The sequence below is a fragment of the Physella acuta genome, unplaced genomic scaffold (genome assembly GCF_028476545.2).
Source record: "Physella acuta isolate Inbredline_101_S28 unplaced genomic scaffold, ASM2847654v3 ptg000920l, whole genome shotgun sequence".
In the NCBI taxonomy this organism is placed as follows: domain Eukaryota; kingdom Metazoa; phylum Mollusca; class Gastropoda; family Physidae; genus Physella; species Physella acuta.
Window position 1 is genome coordinate 155,650 of NW_026732437.1, and position 26,362 is coordinate 182,011.

The following is a 26,362-nucleotide window of genomic DNA, read 5'->3' on the forward strand; positions in this document are numbered from 1 at the left end:
GATGGCCGGCAGACTGGCCAATTTGATGACCAAGACCCGCAGACCGGCTAATGTGATGGCCGGCAGACCGGCCAATATGATGACCGGCAGACCGGCCAATGTGATGACCAAGACCGGTCAATGTGGTGACCGGCAGACCGGCCAATTTGATGGCCGGCAGACCGGCCAATTTGATGACCAAGACCGGCAAACTGGCCAATGTGATGGCCGGCAGACCGGCCAATTTGATGACCAAGACCGACAGACCGGCAACTGTGATGGCCGGCAGACCGGCCAATATGATGACCAAGACCGTTCAATATGATGACCGACAGACCGGCCAATGTGATGACCAAGACCGGCCAATGTGATGACCAAGACCGGCAGACCGGCCAAAGTGATGACCAAGACCGGCAGACCGGCCAATGTGATGACCAAGACCGGCAGACAAGATGTGGTGGTGGTCGGCAGACCGGCCAATGTGATGACCAAGACCGGCAGACCGGCCAATGTGATGACCAAGACCGGCAGACAAGATGTGATGATGACCGGCAGACGTCCCTCAATTCTCATCCTTCCTTGCCAGAAATAAAAACCGTGAAAAAAAAAATCCCGGACGAAATTACATCTGACTCACGCAGGGAAATATCTTAATTCTTAATTAATTGGAAGCGAAAAATGCCCTGTTAATTACCGTGCGAGTGGTAACGGCCCCATTTCTGTCGGGCTGTGCGGGGCAGCCCAGCCGGATGCCGGCCGGTCTGACAGGTCCCAGGCAGATCTTGGACGTGTCCCCCAATTTGCCGGGTCCGGCATCTGTGTTGGTTCAGATTTAAGAGCGCCCTAGTCTGAACGAAATTTTAATTCATCATTACACCCACCCCTAGAACACCCCTACCCCCCCCCCCCCACCAACACAAACTGAGATTACCCCCACCCCTTCTGTTCCCCCCCCCCCCATTAATTGAGGCATCCAGCAGGGGAGGGAATCGATGTGCTGACAGGTTTAACGGCTGGGGTGGGGAGGGGGTGTCTTCGGATACCATGCATTGATCAGGGTTCGAACACACGTCAGTCAACTGTCCGTGTCCTTTTGGTGGGGCACAATAGAGTTGATTGTAGCTGTAGGGGGAATCATGTGACCTGTCATGGTGGGATTATATTTGTATTGGTGGGATTACATTTATATTGGTTGGATTATATCTGTATTGGTGGAATTACATTTATATTGGTGGGATTTTATCTGTATTGGTGGGATTACATTTATATTGTTTGTATTACATTTGTATTGGTGGGATTATTTCTATCCTGGTTGGGTTACATCTGTATTGGTAGGATTATATCTGTATTGGTGGGATTATGTTTATATTGGTGGGATTATTTATGTTTTGGCGGGATTACATTTTTATTTGTGGGATTACATTTGTATTGTTGGGATTACATCTGTATTGGTCGGATTATATTTGTGTTGGTGGGATTATATCTGAATCAGTGGGATTATATCTGTATTAGTGGGATTACATTTATATTGGTAGGGTTTATATCTGAATCAGTAGGATTTTATCTGTGATGCGCGGTTACGTAGTGCTATATAGATTCTGTATTTTGTTGCGTGATTGCACAAGTTGTTGTGTTAAGACATTTTCGCTGCTAGTTATCTACCCCTCTCCCCCCCGCTAGGTTTTGATACCTTGAAGTAATGAAACCTCAATCATCTAGCAGGTTGTAATATGACCTAAATAAGCCACATTCAATACTGAGGGGGAAAAAATCTGTTGTCGTAAACTAAACCTAGCCGTCTGCTGATCACGTGATGCTCTTTGGTTCATGCCTTACTCCAGCTAGACCCCCCCCCCCCCCCCCACACTAGACCAGCCTAACGAGCCGACAGAGCCTCGAGACATAACAGGATGTGACGTCATAAAGGGGGTGACATCAGAGAGAGTACCGGAAGAAATTACTTACGGCAGTTATCAGAACATTAGTCGGGCGGGAATCAGAACATTAGTCGGGCGGGAATCATCAGAACATTAGTCGGGCTGGAATCAGAACATTAGTCGGGCTGGAATCAGAACATTAGTCGGGCTGGAATCAGAACATTAGTCGGGCTGGAATCAGAACATTAGTCGGGCTGGAATCATCAGAACATTAGTCGGGCTGGAATCATCAGAACATTAGTCGGGCTGGAATCAGAACATTAGTCGGGCTGGAATCATCAGAACATTAGTCGGGCTGGAATCATCAGAACATTAGTCGGGCTGGAATCAGAACATTAGTCGGGCTGGAATCATCAGAACATTAGTCGGGCTGGAATCATCAGAACATTAGTTGGGCTGGAATCAGAACATTAGTCGGGCTGGAATCATCAGAACATTAGTCGGGCTGGAATCATCAGAACATTAGTCGGGCTGGAATCATCAGAACATTAGTCGGGCTGGAATCAGAACATTAGTCGGGCTGGAATCAGAACATTAGTCGGGCAGTTATCAGAACATTAGTCGGGCTGGAATCATCAGAACAGTAGTCGGGCTGGAATCAGAACATTAGTCGGGCTGGAATCAGAACATTAGTCGGGCTGGAATCAGAACATTAGTCGGGCAGTTACCAGAACATTAGTCGGGCTGGAATCATCAGAACATTAGTCGGGCTGGAATCATCAGAACATTAGTCGGGCTGGAATCATCAGAACATTAGTCGGGCTGGAATCATCAGAACATTAGTCGGGCTGGAATCAGAACATTAGTCGGGCTGGAATCATCAGAACATTAGTCGGGCTGGAATCAGAACATTAGTCGGGCTGGAATCAGAACATTAGTCGGGCTGGAATCAGAACATTAGTCGGGCTGGAATCAGAACATTAGTCGGGCTGGAATCATCAGAACATTAGTCGGGCTGGAATCATGGCTATGATGTACTGTGTTGTACAGGAGTCAATCTGGCACAGGTCTAAACGATGACGTCACGAGCAGCTTACAGGTGGCGGCAAAGTGTGTACACATTACACCATCGCTATTAGCGCATCATCATATCTTAGTATCTCTAAATGTATGCACACATTCCAAGTGCATGTACGCATAGTTTAGTTCATGTATAAATCTCTTATCACATACTTTAAGGTGGGTACTTGTACACATTCTAGTACATGTACACAACTCCGTCAACACATGTATCCATCTCTCGTCTGATACTTTACAGTGGGTCCATGTATACATTTTAGTACACGAACATTTCGAATGCCTGTATCGATTTTCTAAACGGGTTTAGCATGTATATTTGCACATGTACACTTGTGTATAACTTCTGTACATATCGCGCACGTACACATTTCTTCCCCACGGTGCAGCCCATACTTTTCTCTCCGTGTTAAATTTCACGTCCGTCATATCGTGGGTTCTCACCGGCTTTCCAAGATGGCCGCCACCGGAACTGACGAGACCCCAATCAGCGGAAGTGACGCGGCGCGAGCCGGAAGATATGACGTAACGAATGTGTCACGGAAGCTGTCATCGTCTGCTCACTCGGCCCTCACAGGGGTGGCAGTACGGGTGGGTCGTATGACGTCATTCTTCTGCTCGCGGGGTGGGCGCGGTACTGGGGGAGAGCAACCAATTAGCGCCTCGCTCACCTGGTAATCAATCAATCAGTGATCGATGATAGAAAATCATCTCATCGGCCGGGATAATATTTAAGAGGAAACAGCCCGATTTCCGCGGTTTAATTAAAACCGTGAAACGGCAATTAAATTTGATTAAAAGCGTGAAACAGCAATTAAATTTAATTAAAACAGGACAGGCTGCTGACGTTAGATTACTTTTTGTGTTGCCGCTGTTGATTTGCCGGTTCAGCTTTTTGCCGGCTGGGCAGGTTTGCCGGTTAGTTTTAAAGCCGGTATTGTTTCAAATAGACAGGAATACTTACATAGAATGACTGCTTGTAACGTTAACCAAAGCGGAAAACTTAATTTATCGGGCAACATTTGTTGACGTGGCCTGTGTTATTTAAACAGAATGAGACTCATTTGACCAGACTTGATCGTTACAAGTCTCGTGTTGCATAACTGGTAATTGACCGGACATTTAATTTGTTTCCGGACAATTTAAATTGTCGTTAATGGACATGATAGCCGGATACATTTTTATGTACCCGGGCAATGCCATACCTAGCTTAACTGTAGCCTCCAATGTAGCCCGTGTAGCCTTAGATGTAGCCAGCCACAGGTGTAGCTTTAGATGTAGCCAGCCACAGGTGTAACCTAGATGTAGCCAGCTACAGGTGTAGCCATAGATGTAGCCAGCCACAGGTGTAGCCAGCCACAGGTGTAGCCATAGATGTAGCCAGCCACAGGTGTAGCCATAGATGTAGCCAGTCACATGTGTAGCCATAGATGTAGCCATAGATGTAGCCAGTCACAGGTGTAGCCATAGATGTAGCCATAGATGTAGCCAGTCACAGGTGTAGCCATAGATGTAGCCATAGATGTAGCCATAGATGTAGCCATAGATGTAGCCAGCCACAGGTGTAGCCATAGATGTAGCCAGCCACAGGTGTAGCTTTAGATGTAGCCAGCCACAGGTGTAGCCATAGATGTAGCCAGCTACAGGTGTAGCCATAGATGTAGCCAGCCACAGGTGTAGCCAGCCACAGGTGTAGCCATAGATGTAGCCAGCCACAGGTGTAGCCATAGATGTAGCCAGTCACATGTGTAGCCATAGATGTAGCCATAGATGTAGCCAGTCACAGGTGTAGCCATAGATGTAGCCATAGATGTAGCCAGTCACAGGTGTAGCCATAGATGTAGCCAGCCACAGGTGTAGCCATAGATGTAGCCATAGATGTAGCCAGCCACAGGTGTAGCCATAGATGTAGCCAGCCACAGGTGTAGCCATAGATGTAGCCAGTCACAGGTGTAGCCATAGATGTAGCCATAGATGTAGCCAGTCACAGGTGTAGCCATAGATGTAGCCATAGATGTAGCCAGTCACAGGTGTAGCCATAGATGTAGCCATAGATGTAGCCAGCCACAGGTGTAGCCATAGATGTAGCCAGCCACAGGTGTAGCCATAGATGTAGCCAGTCACAGGTGTAGCCATAGATGTAGCCATAGATGTAGCCAGTCACAGGTGTAGCCATAGATGTAGCCAGTCACAGGTGTAGCCATAGATGTAGCCATAGATGTAGCCAGCCACAGGTGTAGCCATAGATGTAGCCAGCCACAGGTGTAGCCATAGATGTAGCCAGTCACAGGTGTAGCCATAGATGTAGCCATAGATGTAGCCAGTCACAGGTGTAGCCATAGATGTAGCCATAGATGTAGCCAGTCACAGGTGTAGCCATAGATGTAGCCAGCCACAGGTGTAGCCATAGATGTAGCCAGTCACAGGTGTAGCCATAGATGTAGCCAGCCACAGGTGTAGCCATAGATGTAGCCAGCCACAGGTGTAGCCTTAGATGTAGCCAGTCACAGGTGTAGCCATAGATGTAGCCCGTCACAGGTGTAGCCATAGATGTAGCCAGCCACAGGTGTAGCCATAGATGTAGCCATAGATGTAGCCAGCCACAGGTGTAGCTTTAGATGTAGCCAGTCACAGGTGTAGCCATAGATGTAGCCAACCACAGGTGTAGCCATAGATGTAGCCAGCCACAGGTGTAGCCATAGATGTAGCCAGCCACAGATGTAGCCATAGATGTAGCCAGCCACAGGTGTAGCCATAGATGTAGCCATAGATGTAGCCAGCCACAGGTGTAGCCATAGATGTAGCCAGCCACAGGTGTAGCCATAGATGTAGCCATTCACAGGTGTAGCCTTAGATGTAGCCAGTCACAGGTGTAGCCTTAGATGTAGCCAGTCACAGGTGTAGCTTTAGATGTAGCCAGTCACAGGTGTAGCTTTAGATGTAGCCAGCCACAGGTGTAGCCTCAGCCCTTTAATCATGGGACAAACAAAACGGAGCTGCCCCAAGGCTACCCCCCACCCCCTAATGCCCGAGGTCACGTGACACAATGCCATCACTCACCCGTCTGGCATCACAGAACAGTGCCCGACTGTACCGGTCATTAATAGACTATTTCCCGGTCAATCTACCGCCGGCTGCTTTGTTTATTTACCGGCACAGAGCCGGTTCCAGCACGTGAGGGGCCGGGATTAACGCCTTATCCATCAAAGGGTCACTGACTTTGTGAAGGCCGGCATCCATCATTAGAGCGTGACGTAAACTTGGACCAATTACTTAACCTATGGTCACGTGGTAGATTTGGTCGGGGTCACAGGTCAGTCTGGACCTATTTAAACAGCAACTTATCTAGTCAGTGCCCTCGTTGTGTTCTCTCATTTGTGATGTGATCAATGTTACCGAAGATCTCATTGGTCAACACGTCTGTTAACGCTGTTCTCATTGGTCGATACGTCTGTTACCGCTGTTCTCATTGGTCAACATAACTGTTACCGATGTTCTCATTGGTCGATACGTCTGTTACCGCTGTTCTCATTGGTCAACATATCTGTTACCGCTGTTCTCATTGGTCAACACATCTGTTACCGCTGTTCTAATTACCGCTGTTCTCATTGGTCAACATATATGTTACCGCTGTTCTCATTGGTCGACAATTCTGTTACCGCTGCAGCTATTGGTTCAAATATTGATGATTAAGACGTCGTATTTTGTTTTTCATACGCACTTGTATTCAAAGTTATTTTCGGAGAATTCACAAAATGTTATCGTCGGCCTTGATGAATTAGCTCTTTTGTTCGCCACTTTTAAGGTTCGTCACTTTTAAGTTTTGCGACTTTTAAGGTTCGTCACTTTTAAGGTTCGCCTCTTTTAAGGTTCGTCAGTTTTAAAGCTCGCCACTTTTAAGGTTCGTCTCTTGAGCTAAAAATATAAGGCTAGATATTTGTGTAAATAAAGCACTTTAAAATTGCGATAAAAATAGATTGTGTGTGTTCGCATCATTGGAAGTTTATTTCTTCTTGAAGATGGGTGTTTACAATTGGAGAGTTCTGGACTTCTATTAATAAATCATTAATCAACTAATTAATCCCTGATGACTTTTAGATCGTTAAAGAAGACCGTTATCTGAGTGCTTGACATCGTCGTGCTCTACCTGTCTGGTAGCGGCCTAATTCTTGTACAGGTAATTGAACAGGTAACGCCAGACTTGAGGGTTGGGATGGGGGGGGGGGAGACAAAGTGAGGCGCCTGATTTAACGCCGCAACTCGGCTGGGTGAGGGAGCTATCGCGGCGACAAACCAAAACACATTTTGATTGGACGCCAGATGTGGGGCATTGTGGCGCCACCATATCAAAGGGGAGATAACTCCGGTCCGTGTTGGCCGCTCACGCCATCTGGTGACCAGGAGAAAAAACACGGTAATGGGCCTTTAATTCTCAGCAACGTTCCTCCAGAAACAAGATGGGGGGTACATAGAAAATTGGAGGGGGGGGGGGGGTGATAAAATACATAGAGGGTGGGGGTTTGAATTACAAAAAGGAGGAAGAGGTCCAATATAGATAACTATGCTCAACATAATGGTAATCACGTGAAAGTTGTCTTCCACGTTGCGCACCAATGCCACGACAATATCTTTTATAGTGGAACGTGATCTTCTCGTCGTGTCACGTTTGGTGGAGCGTGATCTCCTCAGCAAATCACGTTTGGTGGGCCGTGATTTTCTCAGCGGTCTTTGACAAGTCTATCTGTCTACGTCAAGTCTAGATGAACAACACAGGCGCCATGTGCCACTCACAAGACACCACAATCCACATCAGTAGCAGACACCACAATCCACATCAATGCCACACCACAACCCACATCAATGCCACACCACAATCCACATCAATGCCACACCACAATCCACATCAATGCCACACCACAATCCACATCAGTAGCAGACACCACAATCCACATCAATGCCACACCACAATCCACATCAGGAGCAGACACCACAATCCACATCAGTGGCACACCACAATCCACATACATGCCACACCACAACACACATCAGTGCTGCAGAAAACACTACTGGGGGCGCTCTTGTTACACTAAGGGGGATAACAATGTAACCCACCTCATCTTTTGGCTACACCATCGCGTCAAATTGAACCATCAAAATAAATAATGAACGCTTCAAAAATTAAAGAGATTTTTTTTTTGATGAACTTCTGCTTCTGTTTATGTGATGATTTTCATGGGATGTGGGGGGGGGGGGAGTAATTAAATTGTTTAAAGGTTCGAATTTTGTTTTCATTTAATATATAGCAGAAGGGATAGCACGGCAGAGGCGTCTGTTGTTAGTTGGTCAGTTCTGTGGCTGCTTTATGATCTTAGATGGGTAGATACATAGGCTTGTAGGCTGTAGTTTACAGAGGGATTCGTAAGCCACAGATTATAAGATGTTACAGTAGGTCCGGGTGTAATTAGAGCAATGTCCAATTCGCCTTTAATTAGAGTATTACGTAGGCCAAGCTGGAGTATTGTGCTGGTCAATCTGTAATTAAAGTAATGTGTTGGTCAAGCTGTAATTAAAGTAATGTGATTAGTCAAGCAGTAACTAGTGTAATGAGACCTGTACCGCGTGTGTCACTGTGTTGCGCCTGTAACGTGAGTGTCACTGTGTTGCACCTGTAACGTGTGTGTGTGTGTCACTGTGTTGCACCTGTAACGTGTGTCACTGTGTTGCACCTGTAACGTGTGTCACTGTGTTGCACCTATATCGTGTGTGTCACTGTGTTGCACCTGTAACGTGTGTCGCTGTGTTGCACCTGTAACGTGAGTGTCACTGTGTTGCAGGTACCGAGACGACAGGTGTGGGGACGGCCCCCAGTGTGTACCTGCGAGAGGACCCCATCTGTGGCACCCAGTTAGAGAACCAGAGCGAGCTGCGGGCACCCACGGCCGAGAAGGCGGCTCATTACCTGGACGCGGCTCTAGCGGCTCGCAGTGCTGCAGGTAGGTGTACATTTGTTGGACACATCTTGTTGCATACATCTTGATGTAGACATCTTTATGTACACATGTTGTACACGTTTTGTACATACGCTCTTATACACATCCATTTCTAAGCTATTATCCAATTTATTTCTGCCGTTTAAAAGCAACTTGAAACCAATTCTTGTTGAATAATTTGTTAGAATCGGCTCCAGACATTATAATCTTTCAGTCCATCATTTAATTAAGTGAACCTACCACAATAGGGATGGTAAGTAGGTCACCAACCAGTTCTATGGCTCATGCAGGTTTTATTGAGCCGTAGAACTGGTTGGTTACCTACTTACCAGCCCTATTTCTGGCTGACCTAATGTGACCTAACGACCTATTTTAACCATTTCCCAGACGAAGACGAAGAGAGGTCCTCCCATATTTTGTTCACTCTCAACGTGTACCAGTACCGGATAGAGAGGTCAAACACTAAAGCCGGACTTCCGGGAGGTAAGTACAGGCTTGGTGGGCTCAGTGGGCTTTGTGTCTTTGTGGGCTGTCTCAACTATTTGTCTTGGTGGGCTTTGTGTCTTAGTTTTTCCAAATGGGATTTGTTTGTGTCTCAGCAGGATTTGTATTTGTTGGTTTTTGTATTTTTGGTGGGATTTGAATGTATTTTCAATGGGTATCGAAAATTGGGCTTTGTCAATATCTTGTTTTACATTGCTCATAATTTAGCATTTTTGGTTTGGATGGGGAAGGAGTCAGTGACTCTATGGATGGGTCTGTGACTCTCGAAACTGAAACTATCCCAGTCGTGACGATGTCCCGTGGAATGTTGACCTGATGTTGTCCCGTGGAATGTTGACCTGATGTTGTCCCGTGGAATGTTGACCTGATGTTGTCCCGTGGAATGTTGACCTGATGTTGTCCCGTGGAATGTTGACCACAACTCTAACGCTGGAACTCGACTGGTATCGGTTTGTTGGTTTACCCTGTCACGTGATTTGTTGCCTGGAGGTGGCGCTACTGGTGGTCAGCTGTTGGTTTGTTTCTTTTGTAGCTGGTCCGTCACTCCACGTGAGTGGCACTAGTGGGCAGGTAGGGAGTGGCACTAGTGGGCAGGTAGGGAGTGGCACTAGAGTTGAACCGTACTTCGAAAGGGTACTTCACCTCTGTTGGCCACGTACCATATTATTTGGCCATATGTCACAGTATGGTCAAGTGTTATGAGTCTACGGTTGCGGCCTGCGACCATGTGTTTGACATGTGTCCTAGTTGCTGCATTGTGTCACATCTCGGCCATACGTCACATCACGGCCATACGTCACATCACCGCCATACGTCACATCACGGCCATACGTCATATCTCGGACATACGTCATATCTTGGCCATACGTCACACCTCGGCCATACGTCATATCACGGCCATACGTCACATCACGGCCATACGTCACATCACGGCCATACGTCACATCAGGGCCGTACGTCACATCACGGCCATACGTCACATCACGGCCATACGTCACATCTCGGCCATACGTCACATCACGGCCATACGTCACATCACGGCCATACGTCACATCACGGCCATACGTCACATCACGGCCGTACGTCACATCACGGCCATACGTCACATCTCGGCCATACGTCACATCACGGCCATACGTCACATCACGGCCATACGTCATATTCCAACCATCCAATAAACACTTCTCATGACATCCGGGTATCTCCGTCTCTCACGTGGTCCGTGCCACGAGCGCCCACCAATCACCATCAGCCGACACGCGCTAAATCCTAAACTGACCATTTGACACGAGCGCTAATGAATCACCTTGTCACGTGACTTCTTTTTAAACTGCACCCCCTCCCACTTCACAGCTACAGAACACAATTCATCCAATCATTTATAAACAGCATTAACACCCCCCCCCCTCAGTGATAGCCCAACAAATCAAAGGATTAACGCAGCTCTGGTCAATATTTGCGGAACATCCGGTCATGTCAGAATCTGGAGAAAATCTGGCCACAATACATGCAGACGGTGCAGGACAAACTGCGCGGTTTTCTTGCGCAGCTTTTAGCGATTAAAATTGCAATTAGCAAATGTCCCATCACTCGCAACGAAATATCCACATATCTCCGCTGATATTTCGCGCCGAGTCGCGTACACTAGTTTTTTTTTTAAACACGGACTAACAATTTATTTTAGCAGTGAAATTTCTCACCCCACAAATACCCCCCCCCCCCCCTCCCACACCCACCCCTCCTGACCCGGTGAGTAGTGTTGAGCAGTGAATGAATCACCATCCAGTTTGCTAGGCTTCTAGTTTTTAAAAACCTACTTTAAACATTTTGTTACCCAGCCCCCTTCCCCTTCCTGTCCCGTCCCCCCCCCCTTTCTCCTTCCTGTCCCGCCCCCTCCCTCCCCTCCTTCTTGTCCCGCCCCCTCCCACTTCCAGATGAAATCACGGAGGATAAAATTAAATTATTTTTATTTGACATTTCCTATCTACCATTTTTGACACCTAGCGACCCTCTGTTGCCGTGAGTGCCTCCCCCCCCTCCTCTATCCACTTCCTCCCCCAGTAGTAACACCCCCCCCCCCCCCCCCCACTCTGGCGCTGGAGAGGCGGCGTCATGCGGTGACCGCAATTAAATAGTTTAGTGTCAATCAATGAATACTTCACGCCATTATCTCCCTTTTTCTTGCCTTAACGTCGTTACCTCCCTTTATCATTTCCCTTGCCACAAAATGACAGTCGTGGGGATGGCAGCCCAGCACTGACATGGCACTGGTGTCACAGTGACACTGACACACGACAAATTATGGACATGTCAGTGACATGTAGTGTTTCAAAAATCCACACTTCAAAAAATAGCAAAAATTTTGTCTTGTGGAACACGTCCACACCTTATGTTTATTTGCTTGTCTGTTTTCATACATTGTATCTGTGGTCATGTGTCTGTTGTCGTACATTCTGTGGACAGAAATTCAGTCTTGGGCATAGAGTCTATCGGTAGCCCCATCATAGATTCTGTCTATAATCATAGTCTGTGTTCTTCACTTGTCTTTTTGAGATGCGTCCGTTAGCTATGACAGTGTTTCTTTCGGACTTTTTTCTTCGGGGGGGGTGGGTGGAAACTGGTAAAAGTATATCTTTTTAAAATAAATTCCTTTTGGTTCCGAAGGGGGGGGGGGGGGGGGTCTGCCGTCCTCGAGATGCCTGGAAGAAACAGGATGTAGATCTCGGAATCTAAGTGGTCTCCAGCTGGCTGTGGTGAGGTATATTGCTGGTGGAGCTACCAGCTACCATTGCGTGGCTGCTAGACAATGTATATCATATATATACATACCGATGGTGGAAGCATGACCTCATCACGTGACACCAACGTGATTGATGTGCTGACGTAAGCCCCCAGTAGCTAGGTGTGAAAGCTATTTATCTGGCAGACTCCCCACCCACCTGACGGCGCCAGAGCTGAACGACGGGCACAATGAGATCAACTCGGCTCTGGCCTAGACGAGATGCTCCGGTACAGCCTCCAGTGATGGATGTGGCCGAGCTTTCACGCGTTCTTCTGTTTGTCTTAAGCCAAATACCAGGGTTGTATCTGTAGTTAGGGGCTGTGTGGTGCTGAATGATGTGTGGGGCTGTGTGGTGCTGACTGCTGTGTGGGGCTGACTGCTGTGTGGTGCTGACTCTACTGTGTGGTGCAGACACTGTTGTATGGTGCTGACTCTACCGTGTGGTGCTGTGTGATGCTGACTGCTGTGTGGAGCTGTGTGGTCACCATGAAATCTCAAGTATGGTCTCTGTTCGCTTGATTTGACCTCCGCAATCACCTGTAGGTGTTATCATGACGTCACTGTGGCTCTCTTAACAGGAACCCGCCGTTAAACCTTAGTGACCTGACATTTTCACCCCTGCCACCTACCCCAGCCCACTGTTACTCGTGCGACTGGTGTTTGTGTTTAGAACTCACGTATACAAAATTTAGTCTAGTCGTTGAAGACGTCACATGTAAACAGCCAACTGCCCATTATGACCCACGTACCTTGACCCCCCCCCCCCCCACATCCCCACCCTCTCGTCAAGTCATTACACGTTCAAGCGGGGTGCAAACCGCTCAGGTTTAAAAGCCGTGCACATTAGCCTCAGCTCTAGACGAGTACCCAGCATCCCGCCGCGCCAAACTTAGTGTCACAGTCGGAAAGCTGATAGCCGGCCTGTTTATCGCTGGAAATGTTTTTGCCTCCCCCGGGCAGGGGCCTGGTCCCGCGAAATGCGGGGGAAAGAATTGCCAGGAATCCTAGGCACCCACAGACCTCAGCCCCTCACCCGCAGACCTCAGCCCCTGGTGTCAGCACCCTATTGTTCCCTCCCGTCTGACAATTCGTTCCTCCCGATATTCTGATGGACTACTCCCCCACTCCCCCCACCCCCACCCCAAGGACCATCACCAGGTAAGTGGGAGGTGGGCAGAGCTATAAAAGTGCCAGACTATCGTCCCGCGGTGCTACAGAGGTGCCGGAGTTAAAACTCTGAAAATTCGCGGACGTTTAGCGATTAGAGTTTTCCCGGTATTTATCTCGGCGCGAGGGGGAATTCCCGATACCGCCCGGCGATGTAATTAAAGGTGCTCTCTCCCGATCTTAGCTTAGCACTGTTTTGTCTGCATACAGACTTTGTCTTCCTACAGACTTCCTACTAGAGCACAACGAATGTCTGTCTCCAATCACTATGGTCCCAGTCCTGCCCAGCATGTAGTGGATGCCGAGACTACCAACATTCGCCACAAACCTAATTTGGCGTGGTGTACATTCGCCACAAACTGAATTTGGCGTGGTGTACATTCGCCACAAACCTAATTTGGCGTGGTGTACATTCGCCACAAACCTAATTTGGCGTGGTGTACATTCGCCACAAACCTAATTTGGCGTGGTGTACATTCGCCACAAACCTAATTTGGCGTGGTGTACATTCGCCACAAACCTAATTTGGCGTGGTGTACATTCGCCACAAACCTAATTTGGCGTGGTGTACATTCGCCACAAACCTAATTTGGCGTGGTGTACATTCGCCACAAACCTAATTTGGCGTGGTGTACATTCGCCACAAACCTAATTTGGCGTGGTGTACATTCGCCACAAACCTAATTTGGCGTGGTGTACATTCGCCACAAACCTAATTTGGCGTGGTGTACATTCGCCGCAAACTGAATTTGGCGTGGTGTACATTCGCCGCAAACTGAATTTGGCGTGGTGTACATTCGCCACAAACCTAATTTGTCGTGGTGTACATTCGCCACAAACTGAATTTGGCGTGGTGTACATTCGTCACAAACTGAATTTGGCGTGGTGTACTGTGAAATGATAGGCGAATTACCGCAGAAATATGGTGTCTGGATGTCGTGGGGCTATTCAAATAAAACACTTCAGGGGTTTCGAACATTTTGTGTCGCAGTCTCTAGACAACCAGCGGCAGAGAGACTCCGAGCGCTATCAAGTGACCGATTCATACAGGCTTGTAGAACTTGAGAGAGACATCGAATGTGGAGACAGTGTAAAGCTGTGAGGGTCGCCCAATGTGTAAAGTTGTGAGGGCCGCCCAATGTGTGAGGGCCGCCCAATGTGTAAAGTTGTGAGGGCCGCCCAATGTGTGAGGGCCGCCCAATGTGTAAAGCTGTGAGGGCCGCCCAATGTGTAAAGCTGTGAGGGCCGCCCAGTGTGTAAAGTTGTGAGGGCCGCCCAATGTGTAAAGTTGTGAGGGCCGCCCAATGTGTAAAGTTGTGAGGGCCGCCCAATGTGTAAAGTTGTGAGGGCCGCCCAGTGTGTAAAGTTGTGAGGGCCGCCCAATGTGTAAAGTTGTGAGGGCCGCCCAGTGTGTAAAGTTGTGAGGGCCGCCCAATGTGTAAAGTTGTGAGGGCCGCCCAATGTGTAAAGTTGTGAGGGCCGCCCAGTGTGTAAAGTTGTGAGGGCCGCCCAATGTGTAAAGTTGTGAGGGCCGCCCAGTGTGTAAAGTTGTGAGGGCCGCCCAATGTGTAAAGTTGTGAGGGCCGCCCAGTGTGTAAAGTTGTGAGGGCCGCCCAATGTGTAAAGTTGTGAGGGCCGCCCAATGTGTAAAGTTGTGAGGGCCGCCCAATGTGTAAAACTGTGAGGGCCGCCCAATGTGTGAGGGCCGCCCAATGTGTGAGGGCCGCCCAATGTGTTAGGGCCGCCCAATGTGTAAAGCTGTGAGGGCCGCCCAATGTGTAAAGCTGTGAGGGCCGCCCAATGTGCAGGCGGTGTAAAGCTGCACCAATGTGTGAGATGGTTGTCAGATAGCGCCCTGGCCGATACCATCTTTCCTCCAGGCTAAATCTGACAGGGGGCCATGCCATGGGGCGCTGACAGGGGGCCATGCCATGGGGCGCTGACAGGGGGCGCTACAGACGATATGACTCACGCCTTGTCAGGGGCGAATAACTTTGACCTACCGCGGTGTACCTCCCCCTCCATCCCTCCCTACCCTTCACCCCATAGCGACCTTCCCCCACCACAGTGAGCAGCGTGAGTATGTTTACACGTGCAGAGAAACAAGTGGACAACATACGTTTTTACAGTGAAAGGGATGTTACATCACCTCATGACCGTAAACATTGCCTCACTTAACAAATGTAAACATTGCCTCTCTTAACGAATGTAAACACTGCCTCACTTAACGAATGTAAAAATTGCCTCACTTAACGAATGTAAACATTGCCTCACTTAACGAATGTAAACATTGCCTCACTTAACGAATGTAAACATTGCCTCACTTAACGAATGTAAACATTGCCTCACTTAACGAATGTAAACATTACCTCACTTAACGAATGTAAACATTACCTCACTTAACGAATGTAAACATTACCTCACTTAACGAATGTAAACATTGCCTCACTTAACGAATGTAAACATTGCCTCACTTAACGAATGTAAACATTGCCTCACTTAACGAATGTAAACATTACTTCACTTAACGAATGTAAACATTGCCTCACTTAACGAATGTAAACATTGCCTCACTTAACGAATGTAAACATTGCCTCGCTTGGCGAATAAAAAAAAAGTAGATATTGTCTCATTTCACGATGATCTGACCTTCAAACATGTGACATCTATCGTCTGCAACTCTGGTCTCTGGTCCCTGGTGCCCTCTTGTAGCAATAACCTTGACCTCAGTTACCCTCGTCCACTGTTGCTTGTAAAATGCGAGCTATAGTTTGATATACACCTCATCTACTCATATATCGTCACCCAAAGCTCGCTTGCAAATAAAATTAAGTCCGAATATAAAGATAGAAGAATTCAAATATTCCTTTATAGAGAGATGTCAGTATAAAAATGTTGCTTGCAAATTCGAATTGTTATTAACCATAAATATAACTATACGATGTATTCTAAATTGAAACATATGAGTGGGCATTTTATATTTGCAGAATTCTTGCTTGTATAACTTCTGGAGCAAACAGCTATACTTGCATTGAGTAGATTAAAATGTGAATTTAAAATGTGAATTTAAAATGTGAATTTTAAAAAAATTCATGCACGGAGTTAACGCCCTTGTTTCGAGGATTAGTGAGTAAAAGCGGCGTTTCGTTATCTGATTGGTTGAATGTTGACAGACGTCACGTGTCATGGGCGCGCGCTCCACTGTAATACAAGACAAACTTGCTGTTCCAACCATCTCGTTATTTTTGGCACAATCCTTGATCACGTGATTGCCGTTACAATCCGTGATTACGTGATTCCCGATACAATCCTTACAATCCTTGGTCATGTAAAGTCATTTTTTTTCCCTACGTACTTCTTGGTTAAATATTTACGATATCATATTTTGGCTAAATACATACAGGATAGCCAGGAGAGCTTAACAGAGTGAGAAGAGCTTAACTCAATCTGATGAGAAGAGCTAAACAGACAGCTAGTACAGTTACTTTAGCTAGTCTAAATATATTCTTATCTTATTTTCCGATTCTTGATACTCTTTATGAATATCTAAGGAATGTTCTAGAAAATAAGAGTCTATGAAATCTAAGGATGGCACTAACTTAACAGACGGCTCTTGGCCATTCCCAGAATGTTCTGGAACTCCTAAGTTGATGGCAGTGTCAGGCTGGCCCCACACATTTTTTCTAGCAGACGAGTTTTCAATGGTGCCTAGCGTGGTCCGTTATCTGAGGCTTTTCTCCCCCCGTCTTTCACGGAGCGGCTATCCGTTCATTGACCGGCAGATTGGCCTCCCCTTGGCCGTGCGACATTAGCAGACACAATCTTGAGAAGCTTGCATGATTTTTACATTTGTCTGCAAGAAATGGGGCACAATTCGCCCCGGGTCAGGGTGGTCACATTGGTTATAAACGAAGAGAGCCCCCCCCCCCCCCCACCACCACCACGCTCCCAACCCCGTCGCTGAAAGTTGCGTCGTCATAAACATTACCACAATCCCAGAAACCATTTTAAATACTTTTTTTTTCACTTCCGGGCATCGACATGGCCATATCGAATACATAAACACATTTGGCAGGTATCGATACCGTTGAGCTAGTACCAAAACTATTTCGCAGTAGCAATACCTGCAGAAAAAAACAACATTGGATACTGTTTCTATGCCGGAGAACTATTCGGCTCACGTGTGCCACGTCACCGTGACGTCACGATCACATGGTAGAGGTCACGTGAGTACGGTCGTCACCTCCCCGCCTCAATGGCTCATTGATTCGTTGTTTACATTCAACATCCGGGCACCAGCCGCGGCCCACATCTCTTGCATCATCGCTAGACTAAACCTCACTTGGTGACCTTGACATTGCCCTTCTCCGCTAACGCACGCAAATCGCGACCAGTGGAAAGGTTTCTACCCAACAAAGTTTCGAGATCTAGGATTCAATCTCCACAATTTAATGCCCCGCTTCTTGTGTATCATATGCGTCCTAGGACTAGGACCATGTAACCAGGACTGTAGGACCAGGACTAGGACTGTAGGACTGGGACCGTAGGACTAGGACTGCAGGACTGGGACCGTAGGACTAGGACCATGTAACCAGGACCAGGCCTGTATTACCAGGACCGTAGGGTCAGGACAGTAAGATTAGGACTGTATACCCGGCCATTACAGCCATGACTATATCATCGCCCTCATATTCTGGATTATATCGCCATATTACCGGGACCTTACCACCGGTAGGACAAGGTCCTCTAATATAAAGTGTCCTTAAGGACCCCCGACCTGCTACGTTCATGTTTTACCATCCCGCCCCTGGGGTGACCTTGCTGCCAGGTACGTGCCCACCCCCCCCACCCCTATCACTGTCCGTACCTGGCCTTATCGTGTACCTCATTACAGCGGCAAACCTCTTCCCGTCTGGACCTTTGGGACACTCCGGGCCTTACTCCATGATCCCCCCCACCCCCACCCGTTCTTGGGACTTACTCCATTATCCCCCCCCCCCCAATTCCGGTGCCTCATCTAGCAGAATCCCCCCACCCTTCCTCCCATCCCACTATTTTTTATGCCCTGCTGGGCGTCTAATGCCCTCTGTACTCCCGCACCCCCCCCCCCCCCGCACTTACAGCGTATCCCCCCCCCCCAACTCCCGTGGCCGTACGTACAGCACCCATATGTCAGTGAGATCGTATTTGATGAGCACCCCGCGCACGTGTTTTTCACACAAACTCGCATGAGCGCTTCTGTGAGGAACAACACTGGATATAGGAGGCTGCTTCACCAAGGTAAGGGGCGTCTCTTAGCTGCGTTACACAAATACATCACATCGTGGTATGTCAGGGTAACTTTCATACATGACATTGTGGTATGTCAGGGTAACTTTCATACATCACATTGGGGTATGTCAGCCTAACTTTCATACATGACATTACAGAAAGTGAGCGTATCTTTAAAACCTGACATTGTGGAATGTCCGTAGTGTAACCCTATAATGCCCGTAGTCTAACCCTATAACGCCCGTAGTCTAACCCTATAACGCCCGTAGTCTAACCCTATAAAGCCCGTAGTCTAACCCTATAACGCCCGTAGTCTAACCCTATAATGTTTGGACCTGTTGCATATGTTTTTTACACTGTTTATGTTATAATTAGTTGAGGTGGCAGTCGATACTGACGCTAAAGTTTCTAATGTTCTAGTGTCTTGGTGCTACTGGACTTTATAGTGTCTTGGTGCTACTGGACTTTATAGTGTCTTGGTGCTACTGGACTTTATAGTGTCTTGGTGCTACTGGACTTTATAGTGTCTTGGTGCTACTGGACTTTATAGTGTCTTGGTGCTACTGGACTTTATAGTGTCTTGGTGCTACTGGACTTTATAGTGTCTTGGTGCTACTGGACTTTCTAATGTTCTTGGTGCTACTGGACTTTATAGTGTCTTGGTGCTACTGGACTTTATAGTGTCTTGGTGCTACTGGACTTTATAGTGTCTTGGTGCTACTGGACTTTCTAATGTTCTTGGTGCTACTGGACTTTATAGTGTCTTGGTGCTACTGGACTTTATAGTGTCTTGGTGCTACTGGACTTTATAGTGTCTTGGTGCTACTGGACTTTATAGTGTCTTGGTGCTACTGGACTTTATAGTGTCTTGGTGCTACTGGACTTTATAGTGTCTTGGTGCTACTGGACTTTATAGTGTCTTGGTGCTACTGGACTTTATAGTGTCTTGGTGCTACTGGACTTTATAGTGTCTTGGTGCTACTGGACTTTATAGTGTCTTGGTGCTACTGGACTTTATAGTGTCTTGGTGCTACTGGACTTTATAGTGTCTTGGTGCTACTGGACTTTATAGTGTCTTGGTGCTACTGGACTTTATAGTGTCTTGGTGCTACTGGACTTTATAGTGTCTTGGTGCTACTGGACTTTATAGTGTCTTGGTGCTACTGGACTTTATAGTGTCTTGGTGCTACTGGACTTTATAGTGTCTTGGTGCTACTGGACTTTATAGTGTCTTGGTGCTACTGGACTTTATAGTGTCTTGGTGCTACTGGACTTTATAGTGTCTTGGTGCTACTGGACTTTATAGTGTCTTGGTGCTACTGGACTTTATAGTGTCTTGGTGCTACTGGACTTTATAGTGTCTTGGTGCTACTGGACTTTATAGTGTCTTGGTGCTACTGGACTTTATAGTGTCTTGGTGCTACTGGACTTTATAGTGTCTTGGTGCTACTGGACTTTATAGTGTCTTGGTGCTACTGGACTTTATAGTGTCTTGGTGCTACTGGACTTTATAGTGTCTTGGTGCTACTTGATTTTCTAATGTTCTAGTGTCTTGGTGCTACTGGACTTTCTAATGTTCTAGTGACTTGGTGCTACTGGACTTTCTAATGTTCTAGTGACTTGGTGCTACTGGACTTTCTAATGTTCTAGTGACTTGGTGCTACTGGACTTTCTAATGTTCTAGTGACTTGGTGCTACTGGACTTTCTAATGTTCTAGTGACTTGGTGCTACTGGACTTTCTAATGTTCTAGTGACTTGGTGCTACTGGACTTTCTAATGTTCTAGTGTCTTGCTGCTACTGGACTTTCTAATGTTCTAGTGACTTGGTGCTACTGGACTTTCTAATGTTCTAATGTCTTGGTGCTACTGGACTTTATAGTGTCTTGGTGCTACTGGACTTTCTAATGTTCTAGTGTCTTGGTGCTACTGGACTTTATAGTGTCTTGGTGCTACTGGACTTTTAATGTTCTAATGTCTTGGTGCTACTGGACTTTATAGTATCTTGGTGCTACTGGACTTTCTAATGTTCTAGTGTCTTGGTGCTACTGGACTTTCTAATGTTCTAGTGACTTGGTGCTACTGGACTTTCTAATGTCTTGGTGCTACTGGACTTTCTAATGTTCTAATGCACAAACAAGAAGTGGACATAGTATACACTGGATAGGTGGATATCTTACCAGCGGCAGTATTCATGTTAAAAAGTGGATATATAACACAGACCAGTGACAGTATCCGTGTCTGATAGTAAGACAGTGTGACTGATTTGTTGTGCTTTAGCAATGTTGTTGTGATTGTATCCTAGCCTCGCCGTTATGATTGTGGATATGAAGTGAGATAATCCTGTATGATTTGGGAAATGAAGTGAGATAATCCCGTATGACTGGGGATATGAAGTGAGATAATCCCGTGCGACTGGGGATATGAAGCGAGATAATCCCGTATTATTGTGGATATGAAGTGATATAATCCCGTATTATTGGGGATATTTAGTGAGATAATCCCGTGTGACTGGGGATATGAAGTGAGATAATCCCGTATGATTGTGGATATTAAGTGAGATAATCCCGTATTATTGGGGATATGAAGTGAGATAATCCCGTGTGACTGGGGATATGAAGTACAGACAGGATTTTATAACCATATTAATTGTAACTACGCCGTGCAAGATTTTTAAATTAATTTATGGACCTCTCTCAAATACCTTTGAGACTTTTCTCGCTGGTGTCCATTAAGTGGAGATATGTCAACCAGTCGGAGATTTTCTTCACTACTCACCTTCTGTTCTGCGAACCTCTCACCGCTGTTTTACATTCCACTCGCTACCTACTACTGCACCATCCATCTACCCTCTATTCCACCATCCACCACCTATTCCACCATCCACCCACCCTCTATTCCACCATCCACTCACCATCCACCCACCCTCTATTCCAACACCCATCCACCCTCTATTCCAACCCCCACCCACCCTCTACTCTACCATCCACCTACCCTCTATTCCACCATCCACTCACCTCCCGCAGACGACATCCAACGCTACATCTTCATCACTGCCATCATCTGTTTTGTCCTCCACCTTATCCCCCGTTCACTTACAGTGAGATAAGCCAAGGTGAGATGACAGCGAACAGAAGATTACCTAACTTGACCAATTACCTACATAAAAAGATACAAGTCTTTCATCTCAAAACTCGTAGTTTTTTCTTTCCTTTCATTTCCTGTTATAACTAATTGAGATGAAAGTTATCTGACCATGATGATAGATGAGGATAGTGTGGCCTTCAATGGTTTGATCAGTCAACCTTGTATCTGGCTAGGCGTTGTGAAAAGGATCAAACTTATTTACCCCCCCCCCCCCTGTCGTTTTGTAAATTGTGATCTCGTACCCCACCCCAGCTCCATCTACCAACATGCTAAAAACGCAATTTTTTATACCTCAGCGCACCCCCCCCCCCCATACACAACACTCCCACCCCGCCCATTACACGTCATTTTCACCCCACTCCCCCAGGTAACCAGACTGTTTGGTGCCTACAATAAACATGTAACACCACATATATTTATGTATGGAAACCTTGGTGACATTAGTCAACACATATGTAACACCACATATATTTATGTATGGAAACCTTGGTGACATTAGTCAACACATATGTAACACCACATATATTTATGTATGGAAACCTTGGTGACATTAGTCAACACTTACAATAAACATTTAACAACGCGCATATTTTCATGTATGGAAACCTATGGAAACATTAGACAACACTGAATGGATCTCTCTGTCTGACGTCATGATCGGAATTTATCGATACAGTGTTCAAACTATTGTTGTTTGATTTTATTGTCTTCAGAGGGAAACTTTCAACGGCCGAATATAAAGGTAATCACGTCGCGAATTGATCCGCTAGACTGTGTGACCACTGGTCATACAATGTGACCAGTGGTCAGACAATGAGACCAGTGGTCAGACAATGTTGCAAGCGGTCGGTCAATGTTCAGACAATGTGACCAGTGGTCAGTCAACATTTCTAGCAATTATAGTACCATTAGCACATTGGTTTAGTTTGTTTATCAGACTTAATGTGGCGCCGTCCTACACATGAATGCAGCGACTGGTGTGTGTGGGGGGATATGTGGGGGATGTGTGTGGTTGCGATCACTGTGGGGGGGGGCGACAACCACCAGATGATTCGATGAAGACACAGACGAAGACACAGACGAAGACACTTATAAGAATGATGCGCTCTGGTTAAAGAAAAGTGGGGATGAAGTGGTCGGTGAACAATTAACACCAACACCACTTGTTGAGCACTAATTAGCCTAATTAAGAAGCGAACGTCTTGATAGAAGTGTCTGTAGAGCCGGATACTCCGTCACTTTTGAGAATGTTGCGTGTTAGCAACGTCATGATTACTGGCCTGTTACGTCATCGGTCTGTGTGATGTTACCCAACCAATGAACAGACGTGTTCGACAACGGTTTACTGCCGTCCTTGACCGTCGCCAGACCTCACCTCTCGATGGCCCTCTGAGTGCCGGAATGTGGCCAAGAGGACTGGGCCAGGTCTGACCTTGGTGTCTGGTGGCCAGAGGTGGCATTGTTCTGCCGGCGGCGCGAACCCTGGCCTGTTGGCCATTTGATCACGTGAGCGGCGTCTCTGGTTACCGCACACTTACACTGGTTTACTGCAGTAGGACTCTCTCAAGAAAATATGTCACGGGGGGGGGGGGGTGATAGACATGTGGGTGGGGCTTGCTAGACATGGGGGGGATGTTGCTTAGAAAACATGTTGATGTCTGGCGCGGTGTGTGGGGGGAGGGGGTAACCAACCTACCGCACCTTCCAGTGGTTTGGCCAGTTACCCCCCCACCCCCACCCCCCGTGGTCGACCCACCTTTCAGTCCCCACCACCCCGTGGTCGGCCCACCTTTCAGACTCCCGAATATTTTCTGTGGACTTGACCTATCGTCGCGTGCGGCTAGAAGATATGGCGGTGGTGTGAGGATACACGATAGGATAGGGATATGTGTTGATAAGGATACGGCAGGCAGGATAGAGGATTTAAAGCTTTGAGGATTTCTTGTGATATTCAAAACTTTTTTTTTGCTCTGTATGTATTTTTTTCTTTACCGCTAACCCATGCAAATTAGATAAAATTAAACTTTATTTAGATTATATATAAACAAGTGTTGTACTTTTATTACACCGCCGAGTGTAAGTGTAGAGTTAGTGTAGTAATTTCAGTGTAGCTTAGTATAGTGTAGTAATTTCAGTGTAGCTTAGTGTAGTGTAGTAATTTCAATATAGCTTGGTGTAGTGTAGTAGTTTCAATGTAGTTTAGTTTAGTGTAGTAATTTCAATGTAGTTTAGTTTAGTGTAGTAATTTCAATGTAGTTTAGTTTAGTGTAGTAATTTCAATGTAGCTTGGTGTAGTGTAGTAATTTCAATGTAGCTTGGTGTAGTGTAGTAATTTCAATGTAGCTTGGTGTAGTGTAGTAATTTTAATGTAGCTTGGTGTAGTGTAGTAATTTCAATGTAGCTTGGTGTAGTGTAGTAATTTCAATGTAGCTTGGTGTAGTGTAGTAATTTCAATGTAGCTTGGTGTAGTGTAGTAATTTCAATGTAGCTTGGTGTAGTGTAGTAATTTCAATGTAGCTTGGTGTAGTGTAGTAATTTCAATGTAGCTTGGTGTAGTGTAGTAATTTCAATGTAGCTTGGTGTAGTGTAGTAATTTCAATGTAGCTTGGTGTAGTGTAGTAATTTCAATGTAGCTTGGTGTAGTGTAGTAATTTCAATGTAGCTTGGTGTAGTGTAGTAATTTCAATGTAGCTTGGTGTAGTGTAGTAATTTCAATGTAGCTTGGTGTAGTGTAGTAATTTCAATGTAGCTTGGTGTAGTGTAGTAATTTCAATGTAGCTTGGTGTAGTGTAGTAATTTCAATGTAGCTTGGTGTAGTGTAGTAATTTCAATGTAGCTTGATGTAGTATAGTAATTTCAATGTAGCTTAGTTAAGTGTAGTCAACGTAGCTTGGTATAGTGTAGCTTGGTGTAGTGTAGTGCACGGCCGTTCATCTTTCTCTGCACCAGATCTGATCGTTTGATTTTTTTTCCTGCACCAGCATTTCCCCCCCCCCCCTTCTCTGGTCTCCCTTCCCCCTCATCCCTCTTCCCCGACCCTTGAAGTGGTTTAATGGGCTTGGCCCAACAGTGGAGCGAGAGGTTAAGACGTGTAGACTCTATATACCTACAGACTCTGTCCTACACACGTGATGAGAAGGAATTGAAGTGTTGTTCGTTTATTTTATTGCTTGTTTGCGAACAGTATAGTTCACATGAATTCAGCAGGAATATTTGACCGTGGTTAGCGTGTCTTGTGTAGCCTTTGGCAACGCGCGCCCTGTAACAAGATCAAAACAAACACCGTTTTGTTTAGATACAGAACATCAGACCAGATCTTTTCAAACAACTCGCAACATTTTCGTCAGGGTCGTATGACAACAACATTCCCACACAATCAGCGAACAAAACAACACCCATTTTTGTTTCGTGAAGTTCGTCTAAGTCTGAAGTTTTCTAACTACCCTGCTGATCAGCTGTCTGTATACAAATGGTGTTTAGTTAAAAGTTAAAAGTCGTCCGGTAAGTTTGTTACCTATGTGGCTTCTAATGTGGGACGGTTCGTTTGATTGAAATGGTTCGATAGTTGTCCCACTAAAACATACGTTTGACCGCAGGTGACCCAACCCCATCTTGTCCAAGTTAACTTGATGTTACCTAACCAAAGATGACACGTGATCATGACCTTGTTTCTTTTGTTTCAGTGGCCGGAGGAAGGTCAAGGTTACATCTAATTGACCTTGGAACAGCCTCTAAGTCAAAGGACCCCAACAATGTGTCCCTCAGTCTGTCTGCGCTTGGCAACGTCATCATGGCGCTGCTCAATGGTCAGAGACACGTGCCTCACAGGTCAGTACTCACCTTCATTAGACATCTTTACATCAGACAGACATCTTTACATCAGACAGACATCTTTACATCAGACAGACATCTTTACATCAGGCAGACATCTTTACATCAGTAAACATATTTACATCAGGCAGACATCTTTACATCAGACAGACATCTTTACATCAGACAGACATCTTTACATCAGGCAGACATCTTTACATCAGTAAACATATTTACATCAGGCAGATATCTTTACATCAGACAGACATCTTTACATCAGGCAGACATCTTTACATCAGACATATTTGCAAACATCTATACAGCAACCAATCATCACAATGTTACCTTTAATTGCCATGCCATAGCACACACATCATCTATACACCTACTCACACCTGTTGATTTTAAAATACTTTTTAATGTGGCAAGTAACGTCTCCCATAGCCGCCCCCACCCCTACATCACAACACAAGACACGTACAGTTTCCAGCTATATATAGATCTATATGCACACGTGACAAAATGACCAACCAGCTTATACACACTTACAACTGCAAACATTGTAGACAACTCGAAGTTCTCCGTGATAAATATGGGAGGGGGGAATAACCCTTTCATAGTTGGTGTGTGGGGGGGGAGGGGAGGGGCGTCCCTATACACTGTGTACAGGGCTGTGAACATTATACGGACCATCTGATTTGGCAGACGACTATGTATATATGCACGTGTAAATCGTGCCCGTTTCCCGCCACACACGTCT

The 26,362-nt window shown here is 46.2% G+C and overlaps 1 protein-coding gene across 3 annotated transcripts in view; it reads left to right on the forward strand.

Annotated features, from left to right (window-relative positions):
• The window catches only part of LOC131953407 (kinesin-like protein KIF26B), a 183,052-nt gene that overhangs the window by 141,241 nt on the left and 15,449 nt on the right, over positions 1-26,362 (forward strand). For all 3 annotated transcript variants that reach the window (XM_059316569.1, XM_059316571.1, XM_059316570.1), the window contains exons 12-14: positions 8,768-8,926; positions 9,311-9,406; positions 25,476-25,620. In XM_059316569.1, the coding sequence (XP_059172552.1) occupies positions 8,768-8,926; positions 9,311-9,406; positions 25,476-25,620 (400 nt within the window). The remainder of the gene's footprint in view (positions 1-8,767; positions 8,927-9,310; positions 9,407-25,475; positions 25,621-26,362) is intronic.